Source organism: Barbatula barbatula, assembly GCF_947034865.1.
Source record: "Barbatula barbatula genome assembly, chromosome: 7".
NCBI classification, from domain to species: Eukaryota; Metazoa; Chordata; class Actinopteri; order Cypriniformes; family Nemacheilidae; genus Barbatula; species Barbatula barbatula.
In genome coordinates this window covers 6,931,384-6,944,992 of record NC_136770.1, presented here as the reverse complement: position 1 = coordinate 6,944,992, position 13,609 = coordinate 6,931,384, and the positions used below count along the sequence as shown (strand labels likewise).

The 13,609-nt window shown below is 41.0% G+C and overlaps 1 protein-coding gene across 2 annotated transcripts; it reads right to left on the bottom strand.

Moving 5' to 3' along the window:
- Positions 1–13,492, bottom strand: ptprnb (protein tyrosine phosphatase receptor type Nb). 2 transcript variants are annotated; one of them, XM_079461106.1, is made up of 23 exons: positions 13,318–13,488; positions 11,247–11,297; positions 10,414–10,524; positions 10,020–10,122; positions 9,805–9,931; positions 9,373–9,718; positions 9,146–9,283; positions 8,984–9,015; positions 8,331–8,602; positions 8,028–8,114; positions 7,497–7,576; positions 7,243–7,307; positions 5,229–5,438; positions 4,657–4,908; positions 4,303–4,450; positions 4,035–4,108; positions 3,511–3,588; positions 3,194–3,313; positions 2,942–3,108; positions 2,133–2,186; positions 1,918–1,982; positions 1,754–1,827; positions 1–1,544 (listed from the first exon to the last, which is right to left on the bottom strand). In XM_079461106.1, the coding sequence occupies exons 1-23, from the start codon at positions 13,391–13,393 to the stop codon at positions 1,473–1,475; spliced, it is 2,802 nt and encodes a 933-aa protein (XP_079317232.1). In that variant the 5' UTR covers positions 13,394–13,488; the 3' UTR covers positions 1–1,472. The 2 variants fall into 2 exon arrangements, with proteins under 2 accessions (XP_079317232.1, XP_079317233.1); XM_079461107.1 differs by lacking the exon at positions 8,028–8,114 and having other exon boundaries at positions 13,318–13,492.
- Between the last annotated feature and the right edge of the window lie 117 nt (positions 13,493–13,609).

The following is a 13,609-nucleotide window of genomic DNA, read 5'->3' as shown; positions in this document are numbered from 1 at the left end:
TGATGCATCACTTCACAAGATTTATTAATCATCACAAGATACAAAAAAAGCTTTTTAATATTTCATAATATTAAGTTGACCACAATAAAGTACAGAAAGAGAGATTTAAACCAGAGAAGAAAGAGAGGGAATTCAAACTGCCTTCAGCATACCTCAAACAACTCAGCATTTCTTCCGAAATCTGGCCTGAAATTCTTTGAAATTAAATTCTTCACAATTTATTCTGTGGAGAAAAAGGTACTAAAGATATTTTTCCCATTTCTTGAGAAAATAAATATGGAAACATTTGTGGAATGGGTTGAAACACAGTAAACTAAACAGGGAATACAATTCTACAAATGGTATTCAGAAGCTTTCTCAATTTAGCCCAAATGTACACAAATAAAAATGTGGTGGGATTCTGTAGAAATTTGTGTAGCCTTCGGCAAAATGACAGTGCACATTCCATTCAGGTCTATACAAGACCACGCTGTATACGCATTCTGTTTTCCCTCTCTTCAGCTACTACCATAAGAAAATACACATAACAAGGATTCATTTCACATAACAGGGATGTCATCACCATGGTGAAATTGAGGGCGGCATCCAAGAGATCGAAGAGAAACAGACTTCAGCTAATTAGATGTTTTTAATAGAAGACTAGGAAGAGGATCCTGAATATTTTAAATAAGTCCAAGTAGTATGTTTGTGTTTGAATGTGAAAGAGATTTGATATTACACGCTGAAGGAAAGATTAGGCAGCACTGGTTAGAATAGAGTGTGTTTTGGAAAAGTTAATAAAGGGAACAATATAATTAGGGACGGACATTTAGAATAATTTATAGTCGAGTACTCTGATGGTTAAACAAGTAAATTTGACACATGTGAAAATATATTTTATAACAAAATATATTGGTCTGTTGTAACATATCACCCTTATAAGAGTTTAAAATAAGCTGTCACAATATGCTTTTGCAAAAAATAACAATATGCATTAATAAAGCATTAGGATTAATAAAAAACACAACTGGAGCTTACACAGAAATCGCTTTCAAAAGTAGACAGCCACCATTGTAGTAATGTAGATATATGAAGGCTATAATATTTTGGTCATTTTACATGTGATCTGATGACACGGGTTGCGATGACACCTCATTGCACTATGAAACTTTATTTCCACCATAAAGGATCTTCATCCAGCAGAAAGTACGACTTAAGCAACAACCAAATACCAATAAGTATACTGCCACATTTCTTTTTTCTTTCATTATCTCTAATCACTTAAATAAGTGACAAAGCGTGCACTTGTAACAAGAAGATTTTACTAGACGTAATTTGTGGGCCGAGTACTCGACTAGTCGATTACTCATGCACATCCCTAATACTAAACTTAGTGGCCACTAAGCAGGGATTTGCTAGGAATTTTGTAAGTGTGTTTGAATGTGTGCGTCGTGCCAGTGTTTCTGATAAATAGGCAGTAATAGGCATTCGTCTCACTGGGGCAGAGCTTTGAGAATAGCATTAACCTCTTCAGCCACAGCAGTCAGTGCAAACTCAAACTGTTCCTGAGGAAGAAGACAAAACAAACATTCCTTTTTTACAATCCACCACTTCATCTGTCCAGCTCTCATTTAATAATGCCATCGGCACCAATGAAAACTATAAACAGTGGTTACTGTAGCAGGAGGGAATAGGAGAGACTGCTGATTATGAGTACAATCGTGCTTTCATTTCTGATATTGGGCTCTATGGTGTTACTTAGGTTCTTCATTACCTTGGTGCGCACCATTCCTGGTCTCTGGTCTCGAATGTGTTCCAGGGTTGCGGCGATATCAATTTCCTTTACTCCTATAGTGAAACAAAACAACAAACTCAGCATGCGTCACTTACTAGGTACATCTGCTTTTTACAAGCATTATAAGTTTAGGATGTGCACACCTTTAGCCATGCGGTTCAGAACCATATCAATCAGGATGTATGTTCCAGTCCGACCTGTACCATCACTGCACAAAAAAAGCATTATTTAGTAACACACCCAACACAAATGACACCAAAGCACAAATTGTGAAAGATTTTTGTAAAATCAAAAATTTTTTTTTTACAGAGAAATCCTTAATACCTACATAGTGTACAACGTTGAGTGCATGATTTACCTGCAGTGCACAATAATGGGGCAGGAGCGGCCACGGTAGCATTTGTTGACTTTCCTGTGGAGAAGACACAGAGATCAGAGATAACCAGATATGCATTTCCACAAAAAATGAACCACAATAAGTGTGAATGGGGTGCTCTATGTATTAACTGTTTTATGCTTAATGTGTTGCGTATGAAGAGAAAAATGCAGTTATTGTCTTGCAAGTTCTGTACATATTTATTCTAATGCAGAGTAGACACCCACAGAATTCAGAGGAAAACATCAGGACCACTGCACAGTAGAGAATCAGAAAGATCAAACACAAAGCAAGTGGTAAGAAACAAGAAATGACATCAATTCAACAACCAAAAAACATTTCATCATATTAGAGGGGAGAAAACGGAGCTGTGATTTAAAAGACATGATCAAAGAGGGAACGCGACACAGAAAAAAATAATAAGACGAGATGGATAGAAAACGCTTGAAGACAGATAGAGAGAGTTGGAGCAGCGAGGGAGCGTTACGTCAGCGTTGCTGCAGCCACACCTGTCTGTGCTCATTTTTGTGACTATGCAACTGGAACCAGACTACTAGCTGCAAACCACAAAAATGACACAGACAGCTGTGCAATACCTCGCTACTGCGCTCCATCGCTCACAGAGAGAAAGAGAGAAACAACAGCTCTAGAAAATACAAATGAAGCCATGATGGAATGACATAATGTGATGGAAATTGAGAAAAAAGTGAATGAGAACAAATGGAGAACATGATGTGGAACATGTGAGCACAGTAAATAGTAATGCATACGATTAATAGGAAGTGCAGTACCTGCGGAAGTCCAGCAGAGGGCGTGTGGAGGTGGGTATTCCTTTCGCCGGCCAGCTCAGGAAGTGGAACTGAGTGAGGGTACGGGTTTCCTGGGTTTGGACGTTCTTCAGGTAGAAACTACGCACCAGGAAGTCATTACACCAGATGTGTTCAGACACCAAGTTCACCTGAGTATGATAACTTAAGGTTATCAACACATATAAACACATTGACTTGGCATACAAATCACTTGTAACACATTTTCTGACAAACCTCATATATGTGGTAGAGAGAAGAGCCTTCGTCGGGCCAGTAGCGACCGCACTGCTTTTCTCCGTCTTCAACTAGAGCAGTCATCATCACTATAACTGTACAGCCACTTTCCCAAACCATCTGCACAACACACACGCATACAGCTTACAGAATGCACCAATGTTACAATCACACATAGACATCGATGTATATCTGTAGTTTTGTGGTCTGGACCAAAAAATAAAATGATTTAGTTCATTGTCCACTTAGCATTTACACTGTCATTAAAAAAAAATAGGGTCACAACCTGAGACTCGACATAGCTTTGAGTCACTGACCTGCCAAAAGTCCGAGATGGTGTGTGAAAGAGGTCCTTGGGTGGCGATATACGCTGGCATTCGGGGGTCATGCTCGATCTATAGGGTCAACGGGAGACAAAAGGTCAGGGGTCAGCACTTTAGCTCTCTTAACCCCGGACTGTCCATCACCACGACAACAGGTCATTAATGTGATCCCAGCACCAAGACTTAATCGACGATCCCCCGCTCTGGACTACAATAGAGTAGCAGGGGATTCCAGACCTACACATCCTGAATAAGATCAATACAGTGTAACCATGGCAACGCTAAGAGGGGGATTCCGGAACCAGTGGTAGCCTTGCACGTCTATGAGGAATAAATGGATTATCACCTTGGTAACTGAGTGGGACGGAGGCAAAGAAGGGATTTCTTGCGTAGTTGATTCAGTAACACAGAAAGGGAAAGTAACCATAATTTAAGTCCTTCAATCTGTGAATGTGTTCAGAGTGGTTTGGATAACCAAAAGTCCACATGCTGACCAAAGTGATCAAGACTAATCTTACAATGGTGCTGGCGTTGATGTAGTCCATACGGGAGGGGTTAATCTCAGCCTTCAGCTTCACCCGGGAATGATCATCTGCATAAAAGTTAACAAAACAGTTATACATTTAATAAAGAGAAGATCAACTCACCAAAAAGCATGTGGACTGAAGTACAAGTGGTACATATGACTAGAAAGTGAAAGACAGGTTGAGAGAACAAACTTAAAGCACAGTTAAAGACTAAACGTGGATATTTTGAGGTACGATGGAGCAAGGGGGCTACACTCACAGGGCACGGCGTAAGAGCAGCGATTCTTTTTCATGTTATTTTCGCTCTGGGCTGCTGATATGGTGCTTGGTTCTGCCTGGTAGGAGCACAGGGCCTCCCACTCTTTTAGCAAACGGTCTTTATTTTTCAGATGATCTTCCATATATGCCTACGAGGCGAAAGAGAGACGTGTCGTGATTTCTCAGAAATGTTGTTCAGTCATATGATTTTCAATAACGGGATGTAAGATATATATATTTGTATGAACAAATAAACATGACAACGTGAGAACAAAATAGTTGGAGGGCTAAGTGTAAACCAAGGATCAATGAATTCAATTTTTTGTGTCTGTAAATAGGGGCGTGTGTCATGTACCAGTATCATGTGTCCTGTTGAGATGTCCATGTTGGACTGCGCTGGTTCCTCACACCAGGAGGGGGTGCTGCTGTGTGAACTAGGGCTTGGCTGGGGAGCATCACTGAACTGTGATGAAACACTGCTAACCCGCGATGTATCCGTTCCTCCACCACCTCCCCCTCCTGCCGAACCGGCACCACCTGCGGCTCCGACCCCACAGTCCTGCCTGCCCAGAGAGGACTTAGCAGCCATGTGCTGCCGACAAAGATCCTGAGGGGAAACAATAGAAAGAAATAGAACAAGCTAGTCAATCCGTGCTTTTAGAACTATGTGTGTCACTCAAAATTAGACACAAAAAATGTGTTTCACTATTACACAAACCTGCTATACATTTTGCATGCAATTTACAGGAACTGAAGCATGCCTAATCAAACAGTTAAACAACACAATTTACTGTTCAAAGAAAATACATCGAATTCCATGTGTGTCTGATAAAAAAGCAACGATATCAAATAGTTTGAAAGGCTAGTCTTCAATGATTTGTACAGCGGAAATATGACGCAGCACATTTTCTGATCACTTGTTCCTACCTGGTACTCATAATGCGTCACGTTTCCAGCTTCAGGTCCCAACCCCAGTTTCCCTGAAGCCAACTGACGGGCATGTGTGCGAAGGCAGGCGATGGTCAGCGCCCCCACCAGGAGTCCACCCACGCAAGCCACACCCACAAACATGAGAAACACCCATTGGGTGTTGTCATGTACACGTGTTGCCACTGGCAACGCATGGCCATCTTTCCTCTGCAAAAACAGATAGATCAATGAAAGATAAAAAACACAACCCGTTGTAAAATTAAGATTTTTAAAATAGCCCATATCCTTCAGATTAATACCTTTTTTATTATAATTTCTTTATTTCCCATAAGCCCAATAATGTGGAGCACAAAACATACAGGACAGTGCTTTATCTACATAGGAAGCACACTATATAATTTAAAACAACAATCACTCTAGCAGGACAGAATGTAGGTTAAATGGAGGACTGCAGCAGGTCCAACTCTGCTATGTGGAGCTATGATCTCAGAGGGGTCACCGGTTGCCATAGCAACATCAGAATGCTTGATACAAGCACAATGGGCATATAAATGACCAACGACTGTAGAATCGAGCACATCGAGAATGTGAAGCTGATGTCACGCCCAATGTTGCAGTGGCACCACCATCTTGGGAGGATACTTCACTGCTATTATTGTTTTGATAGGCACTGTTACTTGTTTTATTTGATATACGGAGAACTCGAAAGTGAATGAACCACGAGCTTTTCCCAAACGACTATGCATAATGCTATTGCTGTTTTTAACACAGCAAGAACGACCTACCATGGTTAAATTTCCTCATCAAACTAGAAAAACAAAAATAAAGCACTGACCGCACTAGCAGCCATACTGATGGCGCAACATTCAACGCGGCGTGACGTCGATTAACAAGCTCTATAATGATGACACTAATGTAAGGAAATAAAGAGGAAAAAGCTATATATTAAATTAGACCTCAGTTAGACCCACTAATACCACAGAGTATTCCCCAGTGCAATTTCTCCGCTGGAATGATGCAGACCACACAGGCGCCAGAGCATTACATCATCACTCCTGTGCACACACCGCACTGACCTTGTCGCCACAGCAACCATCTTTACCTGACATCACTGTCTGCGCGGAGATTCTGAGTGCAAATCATTCTGATTGGTCATTTTTCAGTACGTGCCATTTTTTTCAACGAATCGCTAAGCAGTCAAAGAAAACACTTAAAGGACTTCAGCAGGTAAATAAAAGCAGTCTTGTCTGCACGACAAATAAACTTAATTCGTCATGTTTTGCTTGTCAAAACTGCAACAACTAAGTTCATATTTGATAATTCGTGTATTTACGATGTGAAGAGCGTTTTCCCGCCAGTGGTGGTTTGTATGAGATTCAAGCCACAACGTTGTTAGAGGAGAGAATTCAATCAGCTACAATAACGTGACGAAAAGCATTTTTTATAGTATAACTGCTTCATACATAAAAATGAATTGTTTAATTAACCGGCATAGTACAATGCAATCACATAACATATTATGAATGTGACAATTCATAGGCCGTATACAAAGTTAAACTCACCAAAAAAAATCACATTAATACACAATGTTGTAGGAACGGCTCCCGCGCGGTGGTCCGACAGACGTGAGCAGAAATCTGTACGTGCGGCAACCGTATCGCTTCTCCGCCGGTTTGTGAATTCCCCGCAACCACTGGAAGGCTCGGTAACTTCAGTTTCGCGGGAAACGAAGAGCGAGCGCAGAACGTGCATCGTGATCTTTTGATGGAATATTGCGTTTTGCGCGTAGAAGCTTTTGGGATGCGAATCGGCAGCGAGCTCAGAATCGTGAACGCGCCTGACAGTTTGACACGTATGATGTCGTTGTCATAGCAACAAAGCCAATGAGACGGGGGTGGGTGTCAGGGGGTCTTGTGAGACATCCCCTTCTCAAGCATTGACAAAAATGAATCGGGAAAGGACTAAACAGGTTTGCACAAAATACAATATAGCGTTAAAAGGACATCCTTACCTCCCCGACACCTGCCTGGAGCACCTTTAGTCCAGTCTCTGATTCTAGAGAGTTCTTTTGAGCCACTGCATGAAATATAATAAAATAGATCTATCTTGTTATATTAAAGGTTTCTTTGTATAATATTATACGCTTAGATGAGATGTCGATGCATTTTTGCACAACACGCATTTATTTGCGAAACATTGCAGTTTGACACACACCCCTCTTAATAACATTATTAGGCCTTCTAGAAACATTATTAGAGTACTCACAGGCCTTTTCTGACACGTCGTTGGCTGTAAAATTCTTGCTGTTCGGGAGGACACGGAAAGTGACTGCTGGACCAACCACGCTGTAGAATATATAGGTTTGAATTACATACAAGCATCCCAGATCAACGATTGTGTAGTGGTCCAGGTGTTGAAGTACAGGTAATGGAGTAACATATTATGGTCTTCTTTTACATTCACGTCTCTCTTATCCAACCCCCTCCGTCTTGTAGGGATTTTAGATTAAGGCTCCATTTCACCACAATTTCATTTAAGGATAGTAATATTAGCATTTGCTTGCCATGCAATGCCATGGTTTAAGTTGATTGCATTATATTAAATTAGTAAAGCACTGTTTAACTTAAGTCAAACAGCTGGCTTTTTATTTCAATGCTAATTTCAAATAATTTGCAAATGAATTAAAACGTGCAGTTAATGTACTTTCGAGATGTAAAGTACATGAGGTCCGCCACCAAGAAAAAATTTGGATTCATCTCTGTTACGACAGTCTCCCTGCACTGGACCTGAGCCTACCTGATATTGATGAAAGAGCCAGTGGTGAGATGGATCCTCTCTGCGACAGTCTTCAGTAGATGAACCCCATCGGACAGACTGAGGGGACTAGAGAGACATTCATGCACACAAATTTCACAAACACAGACAACACAGAACTCACAAAACACACGCACAGACTGTCCACTAAACAGCGAGTTTGACATGTGCCTCCAGTCCAGGTTCTTTGTTAGTGAAGTGTTTTGAAAACAAAGACCACTTGATGACTGTATTTTGGAACAAAGGAAGCACAACTAGACAAACGCTCACATCTTTTGGTTGTACCTCTGATTGGTGACAATGTAACCAAACTCCCCCTTTGACTTGGTTCCAGTCTTTCCTGGTTTTACACTCAGGGCTCCCTTTCCAAGCTTTCCTTCCTCATGTTTGAGAGCCGCAGTGCTAAGTATACCGGTACCCACAGGGACAGAGTTATCCCCGGAGGTCCCTGGAGAGGCTTTGGACCCAGGGATGTTTGGAGAAGGTAAAGATGAGTTTTTTGCGGGGACAGAAGCCTGCTCCACCACACGTGTCATCTCGCCCTCTTTCATCTTCATCTAATATCAATACAGCACACAAGAAATGATCTGTATCATGGACCATATGTGTTTTTTCACTCTCGTTCTCATGTCAGTTCTCACTGGTTATTAAGCAGTTGCTGTTTATTTTTCAACCAGTCATGATTGTTGCAGACTATCATGGGTATCATGTTGCACCAGAACCAAAGCACCTATAATACTGCATACAGATATGCGCTGAACAGATGTTGGATAAAATATAACAGACACAAACCACAAAAAATTGCTCAAGTTGCCCAAATGTTAGAATCCATTTTCGTTGGAAGTTGCAGAATAGCTGAACCAATGCTGCCCCCTGTATGTAATATAATACATTACAAAATTATTAAAGCACTGGATAGCAGAAATGTTAACACTCACCACCTTTTGAGGCACAGAATCCATTTTCTCAGCTGAAAGAAGGAAAAAAAGCAGATGACTTGACACACGTATTTTTGGTAACTCATTTTAAATGAATACTGCTATCCAGTTCACAAATATGGCACATTATTCAAAATACGTTCCAGTGAAATGAATGCTCACGTTTTTTCTGGGTGTTTGTGGGTTCATGTTGTAGGAGCTGAAGGACAGAAAAGAGATGTTCCATCTCCTCAAGGTTCGGATGGTTCAGATCAAGCCCATTCTGAAGAAGCATCTCATGTAGGCTCTCTTGGGTCGGCCCTAGGGTCACAGGTCAGGGTTCATTGTATGTGGTTTTATTTAAAAATAAAAAAGACCCGTCTTTTTAAATGTATAAAACACATACTCACCCCTATGCCCAACAAATGCTTTATACTTCTGGGACCCCTCCTTTTGCTGTTGCTGCTGGTTGTTGATGTCCTGGCCTAAAAAGTTTTTGTTGTAGTCTTTATAATCAAGGGGGAAGTCGAGATCCTGGAAAAAGGATGAGGCGTGATGAGGTGCTGCCACCCGGTGGCGTATGGCGGGCTGTGCGGGTGAGGAGAGAAGGAGAGTCATCAGATCTTGCAAAAGCTGATCATCTTTATCCAGAGATGCTGAAAGGGGTGAGTTGCCCCTGATGCGAGAGGAGGCCGGTTGGGACCTCCCGCCATCCACCAGGTTCAGAGAGCGCTCTTCTTCATCTTGGTAGCCGTACTGTAAAACACACAGAAAACTGTCATTAATAAAACACATATCTATATTTAGCACTAAATTATTTACAGTGATGTGTGTTTTCTCACTCTTGGGTAAGTGTAAGGGTCCAGACTTTGCATATGGAGAGATGACTGAGGGGGGTTAACAATCATGTAGTCCACATGGGGCTTGATCAGTTTGGGTTTGAGCTGGTTTGTAGGGCCACCCTGTGACCTTTATAAGTGGATAAATACAGAGAAACGTCAATGCGGTGGAAGATGATATAAAGAAAACATAACATGTGACAAAAATAGTGTTTTACTCAGACGGGCCAGTCTTCTTTCCAGGTGATGCTGGGATCTTTGGAACTTTGCTAAGTTCTTTTTTAATCACTGATTGGGTAACGTCATCCTGCCAGGTTAATCCTGCAAAATAACAAAAACCCAGTCAGAGCAAACATACAGTTATTTTAATATGTGACATTTATTTATATACATGCGTATGTACAGTATATTTACTTGACCTTGGTAACTGTGGTAACACAGGCCATTTTCAAGCATGTGCTTTTGGATTAATCATCACGTTGCCTAATTTGTTTATATTATGTTGTTTCTATGGCAACCAATACATTTTACATGTAGGAAAAAGCGCTAAGCAATTCAAAGCCAGACAGTTTGTACTAAAGAACAATTTTAGAAGATGCGAGTGGAACTCACCTTCCCTCATAAGCATTTGCAACACGGACTGCAGTCTGTCTAGTAGGACAGACGTTACTTTGTATCGAAACCTTTCCTGCTTCTGTGTGAGACACTGACCAAAGAGCTCATCTGGAACACAATTATGAACCTTATGCTGTGTATCTGACATGTACGCAGCGGCCCTTAAATTAAATGTGTTGTGTTTTGTGTCAGCCAGAATCAAAACACACACTCCATATGTTACTTCAGATGTGTCTCTGAGGATCCCGCTTTTTATTATTTACTTTCTCACCCAGGTTTCCACATCTTTTTTACATAAACAGACACTAGGTTGATAGTGAAGCTGTGTGATGTCATAGTTGCCATGGCAATGGTTTAAGAACTCTGACTGGGTAAGACCAGGTGATGGTACAAGTGATTACTGTGCAGTCAATGATTTCTTTTTTAACACTCTTCTCTCTCTCTCTCTCTCTCTCTCTCTCACACACACACACACACACACACAAACACTTCAAAAATGTAACCTTTGCATACGACTACACAAAACATCTTTAAAACAAACAGAGATCTAATACACAGTCACACAAAACAAAATTGTTCCAATAATCTGTAAACTATGTTTTTTCAAACCCAGTACAAATCTGACAGCTTCCTAAAGAAGGCAATTGCACATGCATAAAAACAGGCAAGATTGATGCATTGTAACCAATCCAGATCAAACGTGCAGACACACAGATACAGACTGATATGGAAAAGATTAGGCCGGTGTTATAATGAAGTACTAGTTACGCAACTGATGGAACATTGTACAAAGGTCAAAAACACAGACTGTAAACTATGGCAGCACTCACCATCCCAGCAAACATGGTCACTGGAGCATATGCCTTCATCAAACAGGCAACCTTAGCAGAAAAAGATGGAGAAAAAGAACAGGGAGTACAGTCAGACAGTTTTTATCTGTTAAAGAGAGTAGGTTCAGTTTGTTCTCTGACAATTTTAGCACCATGCAAATTAATTACTTATCAGACACTACCAATCAGTCAATGCCATAGCAACAGACAAGTAACCACCAGCCACCATCATGGGGACTAATTAACATTTACAAGAATGCTGTGAGATATAACAAGCAACAAGAGCTCCAGCTGTCTTCCAAACTATCTTCAAAACAACAGGAATTACAAATAAAGGAAACAAAATAGAAATCTTACAATTCCATGGCACAAGCCAATTTTTCATGCTTGTTTTAAAATAAAAATACAACACACTCCACCCGCATATTGATTCCCTACAGCCCCCTTCTCATAACAAATGCACAAACCAGAGAGCAGGGCAGACACACTCGTCACTGAATTATTAAATTATGGGTTGAAAAAGTTAGTCATTACTGGGCGTTCCTGCGCTAATCCTTCCGTGAAAATGTAAACAATGTAAAGGCTTCCTGGAAGATGGAAAAAATGTGAAAGATTGAGGTTGATAAGCGATAGGTTGCATTTGAGGGATAGTCCCCCAAAAAGTAAAGATTCTGTTATCATTTCCTCCCCTTCGAGATGCAAATCCAACTCAAATTCCTTTGTTCTGATGAACACAGAGAACAATATTCGGAAGAATGCTTATAACCAAACCGTTCTTGGCCACCATTGACTACCATAGAAAAATTACTTCACTTAAGAAGATGTAATGTTCTAATGTTCTGACTACTATTGTAATGTGTCCCACTATGGTAGTCAATGGGGTGCAAGAACTGGTTACAAGCATTCGTCCAAATATCTTTCTCTTTGTTCACCCAAACAAATACATTTATTCGGGTTAGGAACAGAGAGCGAGATAATTCATGACATAATTTTCATTTTTGGGTGAACTATCCCTTTAAAAGTATGACTCATGGTGTCTGAAATACAACACATTCGTGCACAGATCACTCAAGAAGTGACAGTGGGTACGGACACATTACACTTGCGCAAGCAAAAATACTGCACTATCCACCTCGACACGAACAAATCTGTCCACGATTTGGTTTGCAGATCAGAACTTCAGTTATATTCACCCATGCGCATTTACACATGAACATTCTCATGGAGTTATGCATATGTCTGAGTGACGCGTGCCCCCACAATGACGGTTGTTAAAAGAATGACGTGGGTTGGGTCGTCAGTGGTGAGTCAGCCTGAAGAAAAGCGAACACAGATGCAGTGCACAAGCGCACGCATAGGCTCTGTAAGATGCACGCGCTCCTTCAAAAGGAACTGTAGCAAGTGCTTCACAATGCGCGCGATGAGATGTTGGCTACTTTCACTGTCCATGGTGCTGAAATATTCGACCCCTAAAAAACCATCAATACGAACTAGTATAATAGTGAGAGGAAGTCTTAAATGTATTTATGGGTTACAAACAGCATAGAGAAGAAAGAAAATCTAAAAAATAACTATATAAGAAAATCATTGCCAACTGTTTCCAACACAGAGCTGCTGGTAGACTGGTCGTGTTATTGCGGGGTTTATGAATCATGTCATTATCTGATGTTGCTAGGTCGCCAAGCGCTGCCATTCAGCAAAGACACGCTTTATTTCATCGACGTTAACCTTGTAACGGCGAGTACGCATAGCTTTTCTTTTACATTTTTATTAGCGAAAAATTACAAGGACTAATAACACTTTTTAACACTTCGCAGAATAATTCACGTGAAGGAACGCAAATTACAACCGTTTTTACAAAGTTCTATTGCGGTTTAAATGCGATTTCACATCGTAAAAACCATTTAAACTTACATTTAAGCATTCAACAACTAATGTATAATGTAGACATGGGTGGATAAACCAACATGCATTCATGTTTTAAACGTAATACAGACATTATCAGCAGCTGAGTCGTTCATCATTCATTCATCTGAAGTTAACCTGTGGCTCATCTATGTTCCTGTCATACCGTATTCATCAGCGGTGCCAAGCTGACCATACGCAGTCGCCAAACAGATGAGCATCCACAGACCCGAGGATTTCATCTTTCCTCGGCTTCTCGCACCTCCAGTCCCGTTTACACAAGCATATTTAGGTGACACAGCGATCGGCGTGATGTTGTGCGCGTGCCAAACTCCAGAAACACGAGACTTGGGCTAGAGTGTTATGAAGATGAGTGTTTGAGGGAAGGAGCGCCAGCGCACTCCAGCAGGGAGGGGTGAGAGGACCGGGCAGACAGAAAACCCGGAAAGTGGGCATGA